The following is a 22,322-nucleotide window of genomic DNA, read 5'->3' on the forward strand; positions in this document are numbered from 1 at the left end:
GTGAATTGACCAGATGGTTGACCTGTGTTTGGATCGCCTCTGACTTTGCAGGTTGTTAGTATAAGCAGAGAATTAGCATTTCAAAACTCAAAGCAAACTAAAGATCATTTTGAATAATAAATCTCAGTTAACCACTTGCCGACCGCCGCACGACGATGTACGTCGACAGAATGGCACGGGCAGGTATAAGGGCTTACATGTACGTCCTTGCCTGCCCGCGGGTCGGGGGCCCGATCGGGCCCCCGCCCGGTGCCTGCGGCGGTCGGTATTAGTTCGGGAGCGATCCCGGACGAGGGGACGGCCATTCATTCATGGCCACCCCCTCGCGATCGCTCCCGACGAATGAAAATGTCCGGTGACATCACTTCCTCTCCTGTAATGTAAACACAGGAGAGGAAGTGATGTATTCTCTCCTCCGTGTCGGTATTTTTCGTTCCGGCACCGAGGAGAGAGCATCGGTGAGTTGCACAAGCACTACACTACACAGTAGAACATGCCAGGCACACTCACACCCCCCCTTTACCCCCCCGATCACCCCCCAATTACCCCTGCCCCCCCAGTCACAGTGACACCAATTGCTTTTTTTTTTTTGCATTGGTGTCATTTGTGACTGTAATAACTGTTAGGGCAGTTAGGGTTAGCCCCCTTTAGTTCTAATGTGCCCCCCTAACCCCCCCAATAAAGGTTTAACCCCGTGATCACCCCCCCTCGCCAGTATCACTAAGGCTGGGTTCACATTGCAGCGGTTTATGAGAACGAATGTGATTCGCACCGCACTGCAGTGCAAATCACATCCGATCTCTGTGCGATTCGAGTTCAGCCATACAGATAGTATGGCTGAATTCGTGTCGCACCCGCCGCACCCGCCGCAAATTCGCACGGGACCCTTTTTTTGGCCCGCAGCAGAATCGGATCGCATGGGTGTTCACACCATGCGATCCGAGTTTGCAGATCGCACTGCGATATGCGAACTGATCTGGGGGTGTCATTAACATTTCACTGACACTCCCAGCAGTTCGCATAGGGCAGTGTGAACTGCCGCCGGGAGGCATGCGATGCGGGAACCCGCCGCGGATTCGTGGCGTTCCCGCATCGCTCCAGTGTGAACCCAGCCTAATAAGCGATCATTTTTCTGATCGCTGTATTAGTGTCACAGGTGACGCTAGTTAGGCAGGTAGGTATTTAGGTTCGCCGCAGCTTTTTATAGCGCCAGGGACCCCCATATACTACCGCATAAAGCCCCCTGATTTCCCCCTAGTTAACCCTTTCACCAGTGATCACCATATAACTGTTACAGGTTACGCTGGTTGGTTAGTTATTTTTTTATAGTTTCAGGGCACCCGCCATTTATTACCTAATAAAGGTTTAACCCCCTGATCACCCGGCGGGTGTCATTTGTGACTGTAATAACTGTTAGGGCAGTTAGGGTTAGCCCCCTTTAGTTCTAAGGTACCCCCCTAACCCCCCCAATAAAGGTTTAACCCCGTGATCACCCCCCGTCGCCAGTGTCACTAAGGCTGGGTTCACATTGCAGCGGTTTATGAGAACGGATGTGATTCGCACCGCACTGCAGTGCAAATCACATCCGATCTCTGTGCGATTCGAGTTCAGCCATACAGATAGTATGGCTGAATTCATGTCGCACCCGCCGCACCCGCCGCAAACTCGCACGGGACCCTTTTTTTGGTTCGCAGCAGAACACCCATGCGATCCGAGTTTGCAGATCGCACTGCGATATGCAAACTGATCTGGGGGTGTCATTAACATTTCACTGACACTCCCAGCAGTTCGCATAGGGCAGTGTGAACTGCCGCCGGGAGGCATGCGATGCGGGAACCCGCCGCGCATTCGTGGCGTTCCCACATCGCTCCAGTGTGAACCCAGCCTAATAAGCAATCGTTTTTCTGATCACTGTATTAGTGTCACAGGTGACGCTAGTTAGGCAGGTAGGTATTTAGGTTCGCCGCAGCTTTTTATAGCGCCAGGGACCCCCATATACTACCGCATAAAGCCCCCTGATTGCCCCCTAGTTAACCCTTTCACCAGTGATCACCATATAACTGTTACAGGTGACGCTGGTTGGTTAGTTATTTTTTTTATAGTTTCAGGGCACCCGCCATTTATTACCTAGTCTCACTAGTGTACCCCTAAATTTAGGGGTGTCTACTTTCCAAAATGGGGTCATTTGGGGGGGGGTTTGTGCCATCTTGGCATTTTATGGCCTTCAAAACTGTAACGCCCTTAGAAAGCCTGAAGGCGGTGCTTGGTTTTCGGGGCCCCGTACGCGGCTAGGCTCCCAAAAAGTCCCACATATGTGGTATCCCCGTACTCAGGAGAAGCAGCAGAATTTATTTTGGGGTGTCATTTCACATATGCCCATGGCATGCGTGAGCAATATATCATTTAGTGACAACTTCGTGAAAAAAAAAAGTTTGTAATTTTCCCGCGACTTGTGGCAAAATATAAAATATTCTATGGACTCAACATGCCTCTCAGCAAATAGCTTGGGGTGTCTACTTTCTAAAATGGGGTCATTTGTGGGGGTTTTGTGCCATCTTGGCATTTTATGGCCTTCAAAACTGTAATAGGTAGTGAGAAGTGAAATCAAAAATTTACGCCCTTAGAAAGCCTGAAGGCGGTGCTTGGTTTTCGGGGCCCCGTACGCGGCTAGGCTCCCAAAAAGTCCCACATATGTGGTATCCCCGTACTCAGGAGAAGCAGCAGAATTTATTTTGGGGTGTCATTTCACATATGCCCATGGCATGCGTGAGCAATATATCATTTAGTGACAACTTCGTGAAAAAAAAAAGTTTGTAATTTTCCCGCGACTTGTGGCAAAATATAAAATATTCTATGGACTCAACATGCCTCTCAGCAAATAGCTTGGGGTGTCTACTTTCTAAAATGGGGTCATTTGTGGGGGTTTTGTGCCATCTTGGCATTTTATGGCCTTCAAAACTGTAATAGGTAGTGAGAAGTGAAATCAAAAATTTACGCCCTTAGAAAGCCTGAAGGCGGTGCTTGGTTTTCGGGGCCCCGTACGCGGCTAGGCTCCCAAAAAGTCCCACATATGTGGTATCCCCGTACTCAGGAGAAGCAGCAGAATTTATTTTGGGGTGTCATTTCACATATGCCCATAGCATGTGTGAGCAATATATCATTTAGTGACAACTTTGTGTAAAAAAATAAAAATAAATTATTTTTTGTCATTATTCAATCGCTTGAGGCAAAAAAATAAAATATTCAATGGGCTCAACATGCCACTTATCAATTTCCTTAGGGTGTCTACTTTCCAAAATGGGGTCATTTGGGGGGTTTTGTACTGCCCTGCCATTTTAGCACCTCAAGAAATGAGATAGGCAGTCGTAAACTAAAAGCTGCGTAAATTCCAGAAAACGTACCTTAGTTTGTAGATGTGACAACTTTTGCGCAAACCAATAAATATACAATTATTGACTTTTTTTTTACCAAAGACATGTGGCTGAATACATTTTGGCCTAAATGTATGACTAAAATTGAGTTTATTGGATTTTTCTAATAACAAAAAGTAGAAAATATCATTTTTTTTCAAAATTTGCGGTCTTTTTACGTTTATATCGCAAAAAATAAAAATCGCAGAGGCAATCAAATACCATCAAAAGAAAGCTCTATTTGTGGGAAGAAAAGGACGCAAATTTTGTTTGGGTACAACATTGCATGACCGCGCAATTACCAGTTAAAGCAGCGCAGTGCCAAATTGTAAAAAGACCTCTGGTCATTTACCAGCAAAATGGTCCGGTCTGAAGGTGGTTAAAGTGGTAGTAAACTTTTTTTTTTGACCTGCAAAGGAAAAGGCATAATGAGCTAGTATGCACCGCATACTAGCTCATTATGAAATACTTACCTTAGAACGAGGCTCGACATCTGGCCTGATCCACGCCGAGGGAGCTGACATGTTCCCTCGGCGTGTCTTCCGGGTATCACGGCTCCGGTGCTATGAGTGGCCGGAGCCACGATATTGTCACTCCCATGCATGCACGCAGGAGATTTCTTTCTGGCAGGGTCCGGCGTCTGCCGGACTTTCAGCCAAGAATCCCCTGTGCGCATGCGCCACTGCTGTCAGTGGCGCATTGCGAGGGGAATATCTCCTAAACCGTACAGGTTTAGGAGATATCTTTTTTACCTACAGGTAAGCCTTATTATAGGCTTACCTGTAGGTAAAAGTTAAAAAAATGACTATACAACCACTTTTAAAAAATTTTTTCACATATATGACACTATGGGGTTGATTTACTAAACTGAAGAGTGCAAAATCTGGTGCAGCCGTGCATAATGGCCAATCAGCTTCTAACGTCAGCGTGTTTAATTAAACTTTGATAAAAAATAAAAAAAGGGAAGCTGATTGGTTTCTATGCAGAGCTGCACCAGAATTGGCACTCTCTGGTTGTAGCAAATCCACCCATATGGGAGAGATTTACTAAAACTGGTACACACAGAATCTGGTGCAGCTGTGCATGGTAGCCAATCAGCTTCCAACTTTACATTTTTACACTAAGCTTTGACAATAAAACCTGGAAGCTGATTGGTTTTTATATAGAACTGCACCAGATGCACATTTCAGCTTTAGTAAATCTCCCCCATGTGTGCTAATTAGCAATGATGGTGGTGGGCTTCTGTTCAAATCCAATGCTCCCACAGGGCACAATGCAAGTCACGTCATCAGTAAAATAAATACAACTGATCTAAGCAGGACTTCAGTTGGGAAAGCCAGTTATCAGACTGAAAAAAAGGACACCATACTGGAAAATGTCTGATGTTGGCCAGTGGTGAAAAAAGCTGAATAATGCCCTGTACACACGGTCGGACATTCCGACCACAAAATCCATTGCATTTTTTCAGACGGATTTTGGGCCAAACTTGTCTTGCATACACACGGTCGCACAAAGTTGTTGGAAAATCCGATCGTTCTGAACGAGGTGACGTCAAACACGTATGTTGGGACTATAAACGGGCCAGTTGCCAACAGCTTTCGTCTCTTCGTTTATTCTGAGCATGCGTGGCACTTTGTCCATCGGAATTGTCTACACACGATTGGAATTTATGCGATCGGCTTTTGATGTCGGAAAATTTTAGATCCTGCTCTCAAACTTTGTGCATCAGAAAATCAGACGGAAAAAGTCCAATGGAGCCCACACCCGGTCGGATTTTCCGAAAACATGATCCGATCGCACATTTTCCGTCGGAAAGTCCAACCGTGTGTACAGGGCATTTCAACGGCAGTTGGCTGTGTTTCCCAGTTACTTCATTTACTAGTCATATTTTTACAAAATGAGTATCAAATAAACAATAATAAAATGTAGAAGTGATCTTAAAATAAGTCTGTCCGTATTTATTTAAAAAGTCTGTCCATATTTAATTTAATTTTTTTTTTTTTTGCGAAATCCTGAAGAATTATAGCTCCAACTGGGTTTGTATACTTGTCATAGCCTCAAGCTGTGGCAATGAGATGTCTGTGCTTACATACCCACCCGTGCACACCAGATACAGGTTTAGAAATTTGGTCCAACTGTTCCCGATGTTTTCTTTTTTTTTACTTTTATAGTTTGGGGAACACAAGTGGGAGAATGGAAACACCTAAATGTGGGCTAGAGCAGATCCAGGGTGTAGCAGAGAAATCTCACAATTGGTGGCCTTAGGAAGCCAGTAGATGTAATTACGGCACTGTTGCAACTTTAATTTTGTCTTTGGATGGACCAGCCCTTTAAAATCATGCATATGAAAATCAGAAAATTCAAATGGCCTGTACTTGGAGAATGAGCACGTCTCCCAAATTCCTCCCTTTAGCACTTGTTGACCAGCTTTTGTCTAAACCCTTTCATTACACTGCTGGCTTTCAAGAGGCCTGTATATGTATAAAGTCCCATACACACTATCAGTTTTTCTGCTGAGTTTTTCCTTCAGATTTACCAAAACCATATAATATGAGGTCAAACCTTAGGAGTTTCAATTTGTATGCAATCAGGCCAGGGGCGGATCCAGAGTCTAGTTTCGGGAGGGGCACTGCCAGAAAATATTTTTTTTTTGCAGGCAATTTATCGGGAAAATGGCTGGCGTTGTCGCTTCAATCATCACGGCGCTATGGTTGATATGGTGTCAGGATGATTGAAGTGCATTATTTATATTATTACATTGTTATATAAAATTAAATGGTTCAACTCACCATAATCCAGAATCAATGGGAGCCCTGAGGGTGTCACTTGCCACCGTCGCATGCCACCAGATGCGGCTTGTCACTTGCGACGTCGCCTGCCGCACCTTGCAGATTGTCACTTGCCACGTCACCTGCCACAGCTTGCGGATTGTCACTTGCCACATCACCTGCCACACCTTGCGGATTGTCACTTGCCACACCTTGCGGATTGTCACTTGCCACGTCCCCTGCCAAACCTTGCGGATTGTCCCTTGCCACGTCCCCTGCCAAACCTTGCGGATTGTCACTTGTCACGTCACTTGCCACACTGTGGATTGTCACTTGCCAGGTCACCTTTCGCACTGGGGAGGCAGTGAATGCCTGAAAACTGCCTCAGTGGTGCAAATTGGCACACATTTGCACTTGAATGGTGCTTCCCCCCCTTCTATATAGCAGCTCAGTGACAGAGTTCAGTCACAGCCCCCATTTTTCTGCCACCAAGCCCTGACAGCACGCCCACTCTCCTCTTTCCTTCAGACATGCACTCCTTCCAGCGTGCAAACTCCATCCAAAGCCCTTCGCGCCACCACCCCTCCCCTCACACACTGCTCAGAGGGCGGAGGGGACCCGCTGCATGGTGGACGGGGACGGAAGGGGACGACGTGATGCCTCGTCATCACGTCGGCTCCGTGACTGACTCCAAGACGTCACTCGTTGCTAGACGCCAGGCGGCCCAAGCGCTAGCAACGAGTGCAGGGTTGCCATGCCAGCGCCCCAGCTCCACCCACCTCCAGGCTCCTCCTGGTCCCAGCGCCGCATAATTGATCTCTAGAGTCTCTCTCTGTTCCGCTGATCGGATGATGAGAGAGAGACTCGGGCAGCGCTGCAGCCTGCAAATGACTGTTACAATCATGTCGGTGTGCCCCCCCCCTGGATCCGCCCCTGAATCAGGCAGGCCCTTCTACTACATGGTTTTGGTAAATCTGAAGGAAAAAATCAGCAGAAAATCTGATAGTGTGTATGGGGCTTAAGATGGCGGTCTGTCCAACTAATAGATGTGTTTTATCATGACAGAGAAGTCTACCTATGGAGTGACCCCACCTGGCTTGGGTCAGGCAGCATCTGGCTAAGGGTTAATCCTGTTGGCCTGCGAAGGTTATTAAACTGGCTAAAGGAGGAATTCAACAACCCCCCCATCTATATAACTGAGAATGGAATATCTGAACGTGGGACAAACTTGAAAGACGTATGGAGAGAACACTACTACAGATATTATATCAACGAGGCCATGAAAGGTACAGAACAGAAGTATTTCCTTATAACTGAGCATATCATTGAGAAATATATTAAAATGCATAAAAATACATAACCAGAGGCTACCATCAGGGAATAAATGTCAAAACGGTCAGTAGTAAAACTCCCATCTGTCTGAGGTGGGAAAGAAGGATACTTTTTAGCAGATATTGTTTAGGGGAAAGACATACAGTATCCTTGTCATACATGCACCCCCTCATCCTCCAACCACCTTGATTATTTTAAGTGTATCTAAAGCCTGGAGACCAATGTCAATGAGAAGGATTATCAACCCTCCACAACAATTTTTTTCTGAAAAATGCCTGTGTGATTCACATGCAGTTCTGTGCAGTGCGATTTTAGCCCATTAATTTTGAATGAGCTGAAATCACATCACACCAGAAGTAGTAGAAACTCACTGCAACTGGATCGTATGGTACTTCTGTACAATTGATCCAGTGCCGGCAACCTGCATGTCGGATATAATTTACTTAATATTGTCACAGGCCGCAGATCACTACCGCAGTGCGTTTTGAATATTGTTTGGAAAACACGCACAAAACACAAGTTTCCTGCACCGTATTCTGGTGTGAACAGGCCCTATAAGGATTTTGTTGTTAGTATAGAGAGTCCACTAGATGGAACAGAATATAATATATCCATTTTATGGGACATCTCATGGAGTACCCCTAAAACGTTTTAGCACTCACACTTTATTGACAACAGTATGCTGGCTTTCAGCTGTCCATGGCCTTTTTAGGAGTTAGGAAAGTTTTTCCACTGGGGTCCCAAAAATGGCAAAGAGCCTAGCCAAAACTTCACTGAAAATGGAAGAACACCTTTTTGATGCAGTTAAGCTTTACATTTAGGTATTAAAGAATGCTTCCTATTGCTTGTTACAAAATAAAGTTAGTGGAGAAATGTTGGCCAAGCCTTATTGGTTAAATCTAGATTAGGAAAAACAAATCTGACATTTTAAACTCATTGTCTATCTTTTTTCCCACACAGCTGCCAATCTGGACGGGGTGGACCTGCGTGGGTACTCAGCTTGGAGTCTCATGGATAACTTTGAATGGGCTATGGGTTACTCAGAACGCTTTGGTTTGTACTATGTCAACTTCTCAGACCCGGCTCTGCCTCGCATTCCCAAGGATTCTGTCAAATTCTACAGATCCATTATTAGGTGTAATGGTTTCCCCAATCCCCGGAATATCTCTCATCCTTGTTTCCAACCAGAGAATTTGCCTGAAGGTGAGTCAAGGGGAGTTTTGTGTGACCTAACTGGTTTGTTGTCATGTTAGGTTATAGTGACTAAAATAAGGAGACCTTGCTGTTAAAGCGGTAGTAAACCGCGGCATAGTTAAAAAAAAAAAAAACCTGTAAGGCAATTGCATAACGCATTATAAAATACTTTAGAGCTAAGCCCTTGAGCGTCCCGCGCTGTCCCCTCTGAGAAAGCTGACATCTTCCCCCATTCTTTCTTCCGGGTTCGCGGTCCCCAGGGCTGTGAGTGGTTGGAGCCGGGATAACGTCGCGGTATGCCAGAACTTCAGAGTGCATGCGCCGGTTACGTCACCGGCTGCATCCAGGGTGAATATCTCTGTGCATGTTTAGGAAATATTCATTTTACCTACAGGTAAGCCTTTTTATAGGCTTACCTGTAGGTAAAAATCACAAAGCCGACTTTACTACTGCGTTAACTGTCATTGAGAAATAGGTAGGACTTGTCTGTTGCTTGTACATCCTTTTCTTGTGTCTAATCACCACAAGACAAAAGGGGAGCTGTGATTTTTAGCAGTTGGAGGGACGCATTTTAGCCCAAAGTATGTAGGTGAAGAACTGGTCCCGCCATACCATCAGTGAATCATGAAGAATTACACAAAAGTGTAGTACTTTTTTTCACCTCTACGTTTATTTTATACTGATTTTTCAAAGTAACAAATACGCATAATTATTGACCTGGTTACAGTGATATGATTATGTGTAAACTCTGTTCCCCTGCCTCAAATAGAAGCAGCTCCTCTCATATAGACCCGAAAGAATTGCAGAAGTAGAATTCTGGTGTGTACCTTGCAACTGCATGAGGGACCTTTTAGATCTAGACCCCTTTTTGCTGTCACATAGACCTGAACCCTGCTCATTTCCTTGACAGGTGAGAATTAAACATTCCTCATTAATCTCTCCTTATAATTTAATGAGGGGAAAGGAGGGGGCAGATTTATTATAGGGCTTTTCAATGTACTGTATGTCTGTCACTTTCTTCATTTCCAAAAATTTGTATTTATATTTCAAGAACAATACAAAGTGATATACATTCCATTGAACACATCAAGTAATATAAAATGTTTCCCATACAAAACAAGCAAGAGAAAATATAAAAAAAAAAAAACATTTTTGGTTGTCATAGAAAGCAGTTAAAGAGCTTCTGGGTACCATTACATCAGCTGAGGTCTGTCATTCCACTAACATAGAGGTGACCCTCCTCGTATGTCTCCAGGGCCTCCCCACTGGGTGGCATTATAATGCTTGTTGAAGGGGACTTCTTAAGATTCACTTGAGCGAGAGAGTAGATAAGGTTGTATAGTTGTGTCCAAAATCGTTTCGAGCATGTCCACCAAATTTGGAATGGTGTACCCGACTGGCCACACCCTCTAAAACAGTGTGGAGAAGCCCCCCGGGGCATAGGATACCACCAATGATTTATCAACTGACCAATGACATGATCAGTTGATAAGGAGGATGTCAGTCGCCTGTATAGCATCCTTGTTTGACCCTTCCTTGCCTCTCTCCATCTGCTTTGGGGTCACATTTGCTGAGTGATGGAGAAAAACTGAGGAAGAAGAGAAACATTGAAATACTAGTCAGTACCATTTTGCACCTCTAACGTTGGGTCTCCTAAGTATGTGGATGTTGCTGCATTATGTAAAACAATTAGAATAGTGCTTACATTTTAAAATGGGTGCCTCAAGACTGTCCATAATTTTAAAGGGTACCTTGACTTAAAAAAAGTTTGAGAAACGCTGCCATATACCATCTCAACATCACTTTATAATTGGTCTCTATGATTGAGGTTTAATATAGGTCCTGAAGGTACACTGTGCCAGCTTGTACCAGTCATCCAGCTCAAGTATCTCACCCATCTCGCTCCAAGTTCTCCATTTAAGGCAACTTGGTAGATGTAGAGGTGAGTATGCTGTAAATCTTAGATATATGGCCCTGCAGCTTGTTATAATTCCTGCATAGGTGTTCCTTTGTACAATGTATATTTTGGGGTTTGCGCCTCCTAGTGTTATTCCCTCCTAGGTGCGAAGAATTAAACTTAATTCACTTCTGTGCACTCAATAAAAAATCATCACCCTAAGTAACTTCCTACTAAATCAAAAAAACATTATTTATAATATGAACCATAAATTCCATGTGTCTATATATATCATTAAATCATAGTCCTTTTTATGCAATGGTTGTTTCAATCGGGTCTCGCTGTCTCAATTAAATTCCTGTTTATCTTCTGGTGAATATTCCACAAGTATCACCAAAGAAAACCAAAACTCGTGCCACCACCACCTTAAAGAATGGCCACTCACCATACTTCACCATATAAAGAGCTTTTGGTTCATTCAACGGATAACCAATCCTCAATCAACTCTCCTGTTAGCAACTCCTCAATATCCGTAAGGTCATACAAAGGTAAATAAAACCAGCATAGTGTAAAACCGTTTCACCTTTAATTAAGAAAATCTTTAAAAACAATTTGCACTCACATTTCAGTGTGTCTATTAGCCGACACCAAGCTTATCCAGCCATAAGAAAACAACATGGAATCGGGCAAGCCTATGGTCTTCTGCAGGTGGTACTCTCCTCTCTTCACTCAGCCAACCTGTTCCTGGCTATCCCTTTATGGAAAATACGTCTCCCGCAACTTCTACGCGTTTCGCAGTTAATGTGTCGTCAGGAAGCGTAGGCTTGCCCGATTTCATGTTGTTTTCTTATGGCTGGATAAGCTTGGTGTCGGCTAATACACACACTAAAATGTGAGTGCAAATTGTTTTTAAAGATTTTCTTAATTAAAGGTGTGAAACGATTTTACACTATGTTGGTTTTATTTACCTTTGTTTGACCTTACGGATATTGAGGAGTTGCTAACAGGAGAGTTGATTGAAGATTGGTTATCCGTTAAATGAACCAAAGGCTCTTTATATGGTGAAGTCTGGTGAGTGGCCATTCTTTAAGGTGGTGGTGGCACGAGTTCTGGTTTTCTTTGGTGATACATGTGGAATATTCACCAGAAGATAAACGGGAATTGAATTGAGACAGCGGGACCCGATTGAAACAACCATTGCATAACAAGGACTATGATTTAATGATATATATAGACACACGGAATTTATGGTTCATATTATAAATAATTTTTTTTTGATTTAGTAGGAAGTTACTTAGGGTGATGATTTTTTATTGAGAGCACAGAAGAGAATTAAGTTTAATTCTTCGCACCTAGGAGGGAATAACACTAGGAGGCGCAAACCCCAAATATACATTGTACATTTATCTTTTACCCACAGGAAGGGGAGGCTTAATTGGGTATGCAGAGCACCTGTAAAGAAAGAAGGGATACGTCTGCTTGTAGTACTGTAGTTTTTTCTATAGGTGTTCCTTTGATGTAAAAGTGGTCAGGTCAGAATTACGTTTTAAAGAGCTTAGAAAATGTGCTATCTGGGTATATCAAAAACATTCTGTAGAAGGTAGCTGACACTTGTACTGCAAGAATTGTTTTGACACAATGCCCTTATTGTCATATAAATCTGCAATTTGCAACAAGCTCTTGTTGGTCCACCAGTTAAAGTTTTGTGGAGTGATACACAGGGTGAAAGCGGGGTTGTGGGACTAGGAGGCTATGCATGGATCAGATTTTTTAGGTAGTCAACAACCATCCCATAAATTGAGCAAAAAGGATTGAGTTGGATGGAGGATAACAGGTCTATCCTTAGCCAACACATCAAGTGACTAATCTTTCTGGATGGGTGAAGAGAGGACTCCAGTTATGTGCATAAAGGAGAGGACTTCTGTGTATGAAATCTTATTAGCTGCACCAATTGTGCAGCCTGGAAATACTTGGCTAAGTCGTCTGCCACTTTTTTTATACTAGGGTTTTATCTGTTCTGATAACATATAAGCATGCTTGCCGGTGTGGCAAGTGTGGCTACTGCCGGAGCAGCAAATCTGCACCTCTGGTTCATCCAAATCCAGCCCCTTGCCATGGATAAAAACTGGAAGCAGCTGGAAGGTTCAAGTCCATAGAATGCAGGGAGATGATGCCACTTGTAGGTTTATCAGCACCTGAATTGCAGTTTTTAAATAGTCAGCAGTGGGGATCAGGGGAGTTGTATAATATGGCTGTAGGTCACTCGACATAAGGACAAATCAGCTTGAAAAAATAGGATTTTTTTACTCACCGTAAAATCCTTTTCTCTGTAATTCACCAACCGACACAGCTCCTCTCTCTAACTAAATGGGTTGTATAGCCTGCTATTAGGAGAAACTAGGCAAAATTGTTACACAAAATTGTTACACAATACACAGAACTTTAATCCCGCCCCCCTGGGGCGGACCCTGCGCTATCAACCCTCCTCCTGCTTTTAGCAGCTTCAGTACGTCAACAAGCAGTATAACGTAGAAAAAAGGAGGGGTGGGTGCTGTGTCGGTCGGTGAATTACAGAGAAAAGGATTTTACGGTGAGTACAAAAATCCTATTTTCTCTTATATTCACCGACCGACACAGCTCCTCTCTGTAACTAAATGGGACGTCCCCAAGCAGTGCCAAACGAGGGGTGGGAAAAAACAGCCTTAAAACTTCATCCACCATGGCAAGTGGGAACTAGTGAAACTAAACCCACAAAAAACAGCAGTGTGTGGAAAACTCCACCATATAAACGGGTATCCTCAACAGGAGTGAACCCCAAGACCGCAACATTGCAGAAGTAATGCAACAGTGCAATAACGAAACAGTACTGCATTTTTATCACAAAAAACAGGAAAAAACTCAATAGAAACTACACGGCCGCCTGCAAAACTTTGCGGCTAAAACCAGCATCAGCTGATGCACTGACGTCTACCTTGTTGAACTTGGTAAACGTATGTACGGACGACCAGGTCACCGCCTTACACACCTGAACGACAGACGCTTGGTGTCGGAAGGCCCAAGACATTCCGATTGCTCTTGTAGAGTGGGCCGTGACTGGAAAGGGAGGCACCTGCCCCTTCAGGGCGTAGGCTTGGACTACAATCTGTCTAATCCACCTGGAAATGGTGGCCGACAAGACCGTCATGCCCTTCTTAGGACCAGGCACCGAAAAAAACAGTGAGTCTGACTTCCGAAAGGAAGCTGTGACAGACAAGTACACCTTCAGAGCCCTAACCACATCAAGCGCATGAAGAGCCACCTCCTTGGGGTTCTTTGGCTTAGGACACAACGATGGCAATACAATGTCCTCATTGATATGAAAAGCCGAAACTACCTTCGGCAGAAAGGCCGGTTGCGGACGCAACACCACCTTATCCCTGTGGATGACCAGATAAGGCGACTTGCAGGACAAGGCCGCCAGTTCCAAAACCCTCCTGGCCGATGTGATGGCCACTAGAAAGACCACCTTCTGTGAAAGGGTCAACAGAGGAATCTCCCTGATATTCTCAAACGGCGGCTTCTGAAGCGCCGACAACACCAGGTTCAGATCCCACGGAGGTAACGGAGGACGCACCGGAGGGACTACATGTCGCATCCCCTGAACAAGGGTACTCACTAATGAGTGAGACACTAGGGGTCACTGGAAAAAGACAGCCAGAGCTGAAATTTGTCCCTTGATGGTGCTCAACGCCAATCTCTGATCTACCCCTTGCTGAAGAAACAGCAGGATCCTGGATATAGAAAAGGAGCGCGGATGCCACCCTTTCTCTTCACACATGGAGATATAGGCCTTCCAAGTACAATGGTATATCTTCCTGGAAGAAGATTTCTGCGCCCTCAGCATAGTTGGAATCACCGAGTCCGACAGACCCTAAACGCAGAAATTTTTGATGCCGAAGGCATATGGGTATGTGCTAAAAACGGTAGGAAGTCCCCTTGATGGAGTTCAGCGACTACTGAGCAAACTGATTCCATTCTGAACCTGTGCACTTTCACAAAGTGATTGGGGGCCTTCAAGTCCAAGATTGGACGTACCCCTTCCTTCTTGGGAACTACAAACAGATTTGAGTAGAACCACTGGAAGCATTCCGATTCCGGAACTGGTACAATCACCCCCTGATTCAGCAAGTCCCTCACCGCCCCTAACAGGGCCTCCCAGCGAACCACGGACACGGGTATGCTGGAGGGGAAGAATCTGTATGGCGGCCAAGAGAGAAACTCTATCTTGTAGCCCGTGGAAATCAGATCGCAGGCTTGTTTGCAGGCTTGTTAGGCTTGCGGTTCCAGGGACGCTGGGGGCATTTCGCCGATGCACCGGGCGGACAAAAAAGCCGCTTGTGAGCAGAAAAAGAGGGCCCTTGCCTGCGGCATGGCTCCTTAGCCTTCCTGGCCTGTGGAAGTAGAGTACTCTTACCACCCATGGCATTCTTAATAATGTCATCCAATGAGGCTCCAAAGAGCCGGTCGCCAAGGAAGGGAAGATCCGTCAGGGCTTTCTTGGATGCCTGGTCAGTAGACCAGCATTTCAGCCAAATGAGGCGCCTCAGCACCACAGCTGACACTGAAGCCCTGGACAACAGGGGGAAGAGTGTCCAGGGCCATGTCACAAACGTACTTAAGGCCATGCACTAGTTGGTCTGCTAGCTCCACACAGACAGGGGAGGTGTTCTGCTCTCCCAATTTGCGGTGCAAACGTTTTACCCACTCAGTCAGTGTCTGTGACACCAGTGCGGATGCCAGTACAGGTTGACGGCTGACCCCACAACCGTAAACAAGGAACGAGCCACTGCCTCGGCCTTCCTGTCTGTGGGATCCTTGAATGCAGGAGTCCCCTCAACCGGGATCGTGGTTACTTTATTTAACCTAGATACTGGGGGGTCCACGACCGGAGGAGCCGACCACTTTTTGACAAGGCTTTCCTCAAAGGGGTAACGCAGCGCCAAATTTTTGGGGACCGAAAAGGTCCGTTGCGGGCGACCCCATTCCCTGTAGATGAATTTGTCAAAATAAGTCAAATACGGGAACACCTTAGGTGAACGTGATGGCTTGCAGGACCCAAAAGGGACCGGAACATCAGCAGAGTAATCCGCTGGCTCCTGAATCTTCAGGGTATCATGCACAGCTGTGATAAGTGCTCCAACAAGCTCCTTGTCGTGCCCGGACCCGGTAGGGGAATCATCCTCACTGTCCGAACAGTCCTGGTCAGCAACATCTGAAAGGTCAGAGCAGGGGTCTCCAGCCGCAGCAGGGCATGAGTCTGCATCAGAGCTCTCCCCCGAGGACGGGGGGGGGCAGGGGCCTCTTACGTGCACCTTTCCGCCACATGTCGTCTCTATTTTAGCAACATAGGAGTCAAGGAACGCCGTCAGGGTGTCCATGCGCACCGCACTAACCGCAGGTGACCCGGTTGCTATAGCCTGGATTTCGGGGGAAGAAACATCAGTTTCTGAAGCCATGCTGTCCCTATCCTGTCTGCCACCTGCAAGGGGACTTAGGACAATTAAGGTCCCACCCTTCTGCTGCCGCCGCATGGGGGGGTTGGGGGGGGTACTTAGCACTAGACTCACCACCCTGGGGTGTTCTGTGAATGCCAACAGTGCCTGTAGTCCCTAGGAGGTTCCCAGTTGCAGAGAGGAGAAAAAACTGTGTCAGCAGCAGCAGCTTCAACAGCGGTGCAACGATCTGCAGAACAGCGCCATCCAGTGTCCTACACACACAGTGGACACAGGAAGTAACAAGAGAAAGTACATGTCATGCTGTCACAAGAGGACAGCGGTGAAGAAAGCATTCAGGCTTTAATAAAATGGCCGCCAATGTAATCAATAGGAATCCTAAGGAAGATGGCTGCTGAAGTTCACCAGGGAAATCTATAGCTTTCCCAAATCCAAGATGGCCGCGGTGAACAGAGCAAAAATAAAACCGAGCTGCCTGCTGACAGACAGATAACCTCCACAAAACTGCTTTTTTGGGACCCCCAGACCTGGACCAGGACTGAACAGCAGCCGCACAGAGCCCCCACAGGTGAGAAACAGCAACCCACACACACACACATACACAGCCGGCAGCACATGCAGACACCCCCCTCAGAGGGGGGAGGGAGGGGTGATAGGGACTTGGGAGAGAAGATAAGGAGGTGAGGTGGCCCCCGAATTGACCCCCAGGGAATGCCCAGTTGCTCCCCCCACCGAAGCAGGGAGAGCTATACTTACCAGTCCTGAAGAGCTGGGAGACATTCCATCACAGACCTACACCTGCGCAGTTACAGGGTAGCTGTTGGCCTCAGTATACTGTGATCCAGACATCAGTAGCCCGGTCATATGTATACCCCGGAGCATTGAAGCTCACCGACCACCTCTGGAGCATGAGGTATGTCGTGGCCTGCCAAGCCATAGCTGCGGCCTGCTCACGCTCGATGGCCTGACTGGGGAGACTACAAGGATATCATTAACCAACCTGTCACCCAGCTGGCAGTTGATAGAAGATCTCAGGATCTCTAATCTTGCGCAAAAAGCAACAAACCTGCAGTAAAAATATGGACCGAGAGGCCCGCAGGGTTTCCTAGGTCCTTCTCCTTGCTAGGCAAAATAAAAACTGAAGCTGCTAGCAGCAGGAGGAGGGTTGATAGCACAGGGTCCGCCCCCTGGGGCGGGATTAAAGTTCTGTGTATTGTGTAACAATTTTGCCTAGTTTCTCCTAATGGCAGGCTATATAACCCATTTAGTTACAGAGAGGAGCTGTGTCGATCGGTGAATATAAGAGAAATATTTTTTTTTAAATAGCTAAGCTTCTTACTAAAGATCTTGTTTTTCTCTGCAGATACAACCACCAGCACATCAAGCACCAGCAGCACCAGCAGCACCACCAGGAATACTCAGGCAAGCGGCAGCCCAGAACCCACCAAGAAAAAAGAATCTGTCGGTTTCCTGGGATTGGACATCTCTATGAAAGATGCCTCCACTGCCTTGTATGTGGAGTTTGCCCTGCTACTCACTTCTGTCTTGGGCATTATTTTATCTATTGTGATGTACATTAAAAAAGGCAAAAAGGCAGTTAAAACTGAAACATTCTAACTGTGTTTGTAACTAATGTATAATGTTATATAAAAGATCTTCCTGAATGGCCTGAAATAAACTGATTCCAAACAAAAATCTAATTTTTGTTTGTTTGTCTGAGACTTTGTATGGTCAACCACATAGTCATCCCAAATGTAATATACAAGTAAACCCAACACATAACCAATTCCTTCTCAGGGTCAAGACACCTCTAGGTGTATACTCCTGTTTCCATATTCTTTGTAGAGCGCCCCAGAAGCTTAAAATCATGAAGTGCCATACATAGAAAATTGCAACCATAGCAAGCATGGCTCCTGTGTAGCCCTTCCCCTTCATGCTGCCTTTGCCCAACTATTGAGGAGGATATGAATGACATTGCTGGCCAATAGAAAGGTGCAGTGGGCAAGAATGAGTGGGTGTTCACAGGGACCTGGCAAGCACTGGCTGCAACTTCCATTAAATAGTAAAGCAGGATTTTCATCTACTGAGGTACTGTTTGAACAAACTGAATAAACATGGAGGAACCCTTGAAATAACTTGCTGGTCTCATGTAACCCCTGCTAATAATTACTATATCTACAGTTCAGAATACATAGTGTGATGATCACTAGGAAGAATGTTCATTACATTTTTGTTCTTTACAGATAGCTTAACCACTTCAGCCCGGACCATTTTGCTGACCAAAGACCAGACCACTTTTTGCGATTCGGCACTGCGTTGCTTTAACTGACAATTGCGCAGTCATGCGATGTGACTCCCAAACAAAATTGACGTCCTTTTTTCCCAAAAATAGAGCTTGCTTTTGGTGGTATTTGATCACCCTGCGGTTTTTATTTTTTGCGCTATAAACAAAAATAGAACGACAATTTTGAAAATAACGCATTACTTTTTACTTTTTGCTATAATAAATATCCCCCAAAAATATATATAAAAACATTTTTTCCCTCAGTTTAGGCCGATACGTATCCTTCTACATATTTTTGGTAAAAAAAAATCACAATAAGTGATTATTGATTGGTTTGCGCAAAAGTTATAGCGTTTACAAAATAGGGGATAGTTTTATGGCGTTTTTATTAATAATTTTTTTTTAATAGTAATGGCGGCGATCAGCGATTTTTATTGCGACTGTGACATTATGGCGGACACATGGGACATTTTTGACACATTTTTGGGACCATTGTCATTTATACAGCAATCAGTGCTATACAAATGCAGTGATTCCTGTGTAAATGACACTGGCAGTGAAGGGGTTAACTAGTGGGTGGCAGTGTAGGGCTTAAGTGTTCCTAGGGGTGTGTTACTAACTATTGGGGGCTGGGCTTTCTTTTAGTGAACACTGATCTCTGCTCCAATCACATGGAGCAGAGATCGGCGTCACTTGTTGCTAGGCAGAATGGGGAGATGCTGTTTACAACGGCATCTCCCAGTTCAGCCGCCCCGTGAGACGATCAAGAGTATGCCCGCAGCGATCGAGTCCGGGAGACCCGCGAGCGGACTCATAGGGGTCCCGACCAGCACGCGAGCGCGCCTCCGGAAGGACGGCATTTAAGATTGGACGTACCTGTACACCAATATGCCTGCCCGTGCCATTCTGCCGACGTACATCGGCGTGTGCTGGGCGGGAAGTGGTTAAAAGGTCATAGTTTCAGTGGTTACTTATCTAAGGGGTAGAAATTACTCATTGTAAGGTGGTGGTGCTGTGCGGTAGGATGACTAGTGAAGATGAAAAAGTTCTACGGTATAAGGTGCAAGTGACAATCAATATGTAAAAATTTAAATATAAATATTATACCCACAATATTCTTACGGTAAATTTGCAAATGCGTGGAAAATCTTCAATATAAAGTGCAAGTGCAGATGGCATACAATGTATACAAATGTATAAATATTCCCACAGTAATTTGATAAAACACAATATAGATTGCATAGTAAATAGATAAAAAAAAACTATGCCCTGTACACACAGTCGGACATTCCGACGACAAAATCCATCACATTTTTTTCCGACAGATTTTGGCCCAAACTTGACTTGCATACACACAGTCACACAAAGTTGTCTGAAAATCCGATCGTTCAGAACGAGGTGACGTAAACCACGTACGATGGGACTATAAAGAAGGCAGTAGCCAATAGCTTTCATCTCCTAAGTTATTCTGAGCATGTGTGGCACATTGTCCGTTGGAATTGTCTACACACGATCGGAATTTAAACGATCGGATCTTGTTGAGGGAAAATTTTAGATCCAACTCTCAAACTTTGTGTGTCGGAAATTCCAACAGAAGAAGTCCGATGGAGCCCACACACGATCGGATTTTCCAACAACATGATCCGATCGCACATTTTCTGTCGGAAAGTCCAACCGTGTGTACAGGGCATTAATGTGTGGACAAAAACAAAGGTGCAATACAGTGCAGTACACTCAAAATGTCCCATGTGCCACCTTAGGTACAAGTGCCAATCAGAAAAAAATTGTTCATAAAGAAATCAAAAGATGATGTGTAGGTGATGATGCCCTTCACCATAACCAGTGACTAAATGGCTGATGCCCAGCCAGTCCAATACGATGACACCTCAGTGTGCGCTAGCCTCTCACCTTACTGTTGCAAGGTAACAGCATTGAACTAGAATGGATGCTTCAGATGGCCTCTGTGGGTTTTCTGGGGGTCCCGCTACAGTGTGGTGGTAGCCCACCCTCTTTCCCCAAAGCTTTCTACATACTGAGACCTTATAGAGTTAGAGAATTTTGGGAAGAGAGGGTGGGCTGTAAAAGCTTCCTTATTAGTAGGTCTAGCTGGTGATGCCCTATGATGGGTAAATCCTCATAGATGGTTTCCTCAGTGTGTAAAAAATGTCTTATAATTGTCTAAGCTTTCAATAACAATTGTGAGACGAATTTCCTTAATTATTTCTGAGTCAGCTTAAATCAAAATGTGTGTTTTATTGAACACACCAAAGTAGAAAAATAATACTTACAAAAATAGTACAATGATACAAAAGAATGTGTTGCTTCATATATGATTAAAACTTCTAGTATTGTTCATTTGTTTCAAAGATAGAAGAATTCTTAGCATTAGACCATGTGCTCATGGAATCTAAAATGGCTGAATAACCCTTTGTATGCTGAAGAGTAGCTGAAGAAAGTCTGTGCTGAGATGGATGTTGTGCCTCAAGCAGGCTGGATGAAAGAGACCTTCTTCAAGGAAACTTTTAGGTTATATGAACTCAAATTTCTAAATTCGCACCAAAAGAAATACACACACCCCTATTCCTATTAACATCACCTCCCCTTTTGCTTCTCACAAGGGTGAGGGCTAAGGAGTGGATACCTGAGCTTTTCAACATTTGGTACCATTCACAGCATAAGCTGCCCATTCATCAGACAAGAAATGGGGGGAAGGAATCTAAACCTTAAACTTTAACCCCTTGCTGCCGAGCGTACGCAGATGTGTGTACTCGGCTTCCGGGGGTTATACCGGGATGATGCCCGCACCTGCAGGCATCATCCCGGTACCGTTTTGCAGAGCTGGCGATCGGCTTTCCAGCCATAACAACCGTTGTGGCTAAAAGTTTTATGCCGGAGGAGCGGGAGGGGACGTCCCCCCCCTCCCGCCGCCTCCCGCCGCTCATACCGGTGCTCCCGTTTAATCGGGAGCACCGATCTCACATCCGCCGCTTCCAGCGGCTAGGGAGGGACTGGAATGAAGCTGTAAGTGGCTTAATTCCAGTCTCCTAATTGTAAACACGGAAGCGACATCATGACGTCACTTCCCGTTTACTCGGCTGCCAATGGCGCCGGATTTAAAAAGAAATACACTATTCAGAATCGCCGAAAACGGCGATCTGAATAATTTGAAGTGTAAAGGAGGGATCGGGGGTCTTTTAGACCCCCGATCCCTCCATAAAGAGTACCTGTCGCCACCTATTACTGTCACAGGGAATGTTTACATTCCTTGTGACTAGAGATGAGCGAACTTCCGACGGGACGTTTTGCGGACGCGAACCGCGAACGCGGTCGAAAGTTCGCGAACTGCAAAGTTCGTGGCGGGCCCCATTGACTTCAATGGCAGGCGAACTTTAAAAACCTACAGGTCATATTTCCAGCCACAAAATAATTACTAGCTGTGCACACATAGTGTCACCACATGGCCACTGACATAACACATGTATGAAGTGAATCTGGGATCGACAACTACAAGCATTCTTTTTTTATCTGTGAAATTTTCACAATTCAGGACTCAGGAGCGCATGAAGGCAATGGAGGAGAGGAAAGGTCAGGGTAGGCTATGAAAAGGGTGCCGGAGATGATTACCAGCACCGTGATATAGAGCACAGACACCCGCACCGTGATAGAGTGCACTGACACCAGCACCGTGATAGAGTGCACTGACACCAGCACCGTGATATAGAGCACTGACACCAGCACCATGATAGAGTGCAGTGACACCAGCACCGTGATATAGAGCACTGACACCAGCACCGTGATAGAGTGCAGTGACACCAGCACCGTGATAAAGAGCACTGACACCAGCACCGTGATATAGAGCACTGACACCAGCACCGAGATAGAGTGCACTGACACCAGCACCGTGATATAGAGCACTGACAAAAGCACCGTTATAGAGTGCACTGA

At 45.3% G+C, this 22,322-nt stretch overlaps 1 protein-coding gene across 1 annotated transcript in view; it reads left to right on the forward strand.

The window, feature by feature from the left end:
• The window catches only part of LOC143923853 (lactase/phlorizin hydrolase-like), an 88,632-nt gene extending 70,844 nt beyond the window's left edge, over positions 1 to 17,788 (forward strand). Inside the window, exons 15-17 of the mRNA XM_077447775.1 lie at positions 7,244 to 7,464; positions 8,471 to 8,713; positions 17,457 to 17,788. Of these exons, the coding sequence (XP_077303901.1) occupies positions 7,244 to 7,464; positions 8,471 to 8,713; positions 17,457 to 17,710 (718 nt within the window). The 3' untranslated portion in view covers positions 17,711 to 17,788. The remainder of the gene's footprint in view (positions 1 to 7,243; positions 7,465 to 8,470; positions 8,714 to 17,456) is intronic.
• Positions 17,789 to 22,322: the final 4,534 nt, after the last annotated feature.

This window comes from Lithobates pipiens, unplaced genomic scaffold (genome assembly GCF_037356315.1).
Source record: "Lithobates pipiens isolate NorthernLeopardFrog02 unplaced genomic scaffold, aLitPip1_a1.2 Scaffold_22, whole genome shotgun sequence".
Classification (NCBI taxonomy): domain Eukaryota; kingdom Metazoa; phylum Chordata; class Amphibia; order Anura; family Ranidae; genus Lithobates; species Lithobates pipiens.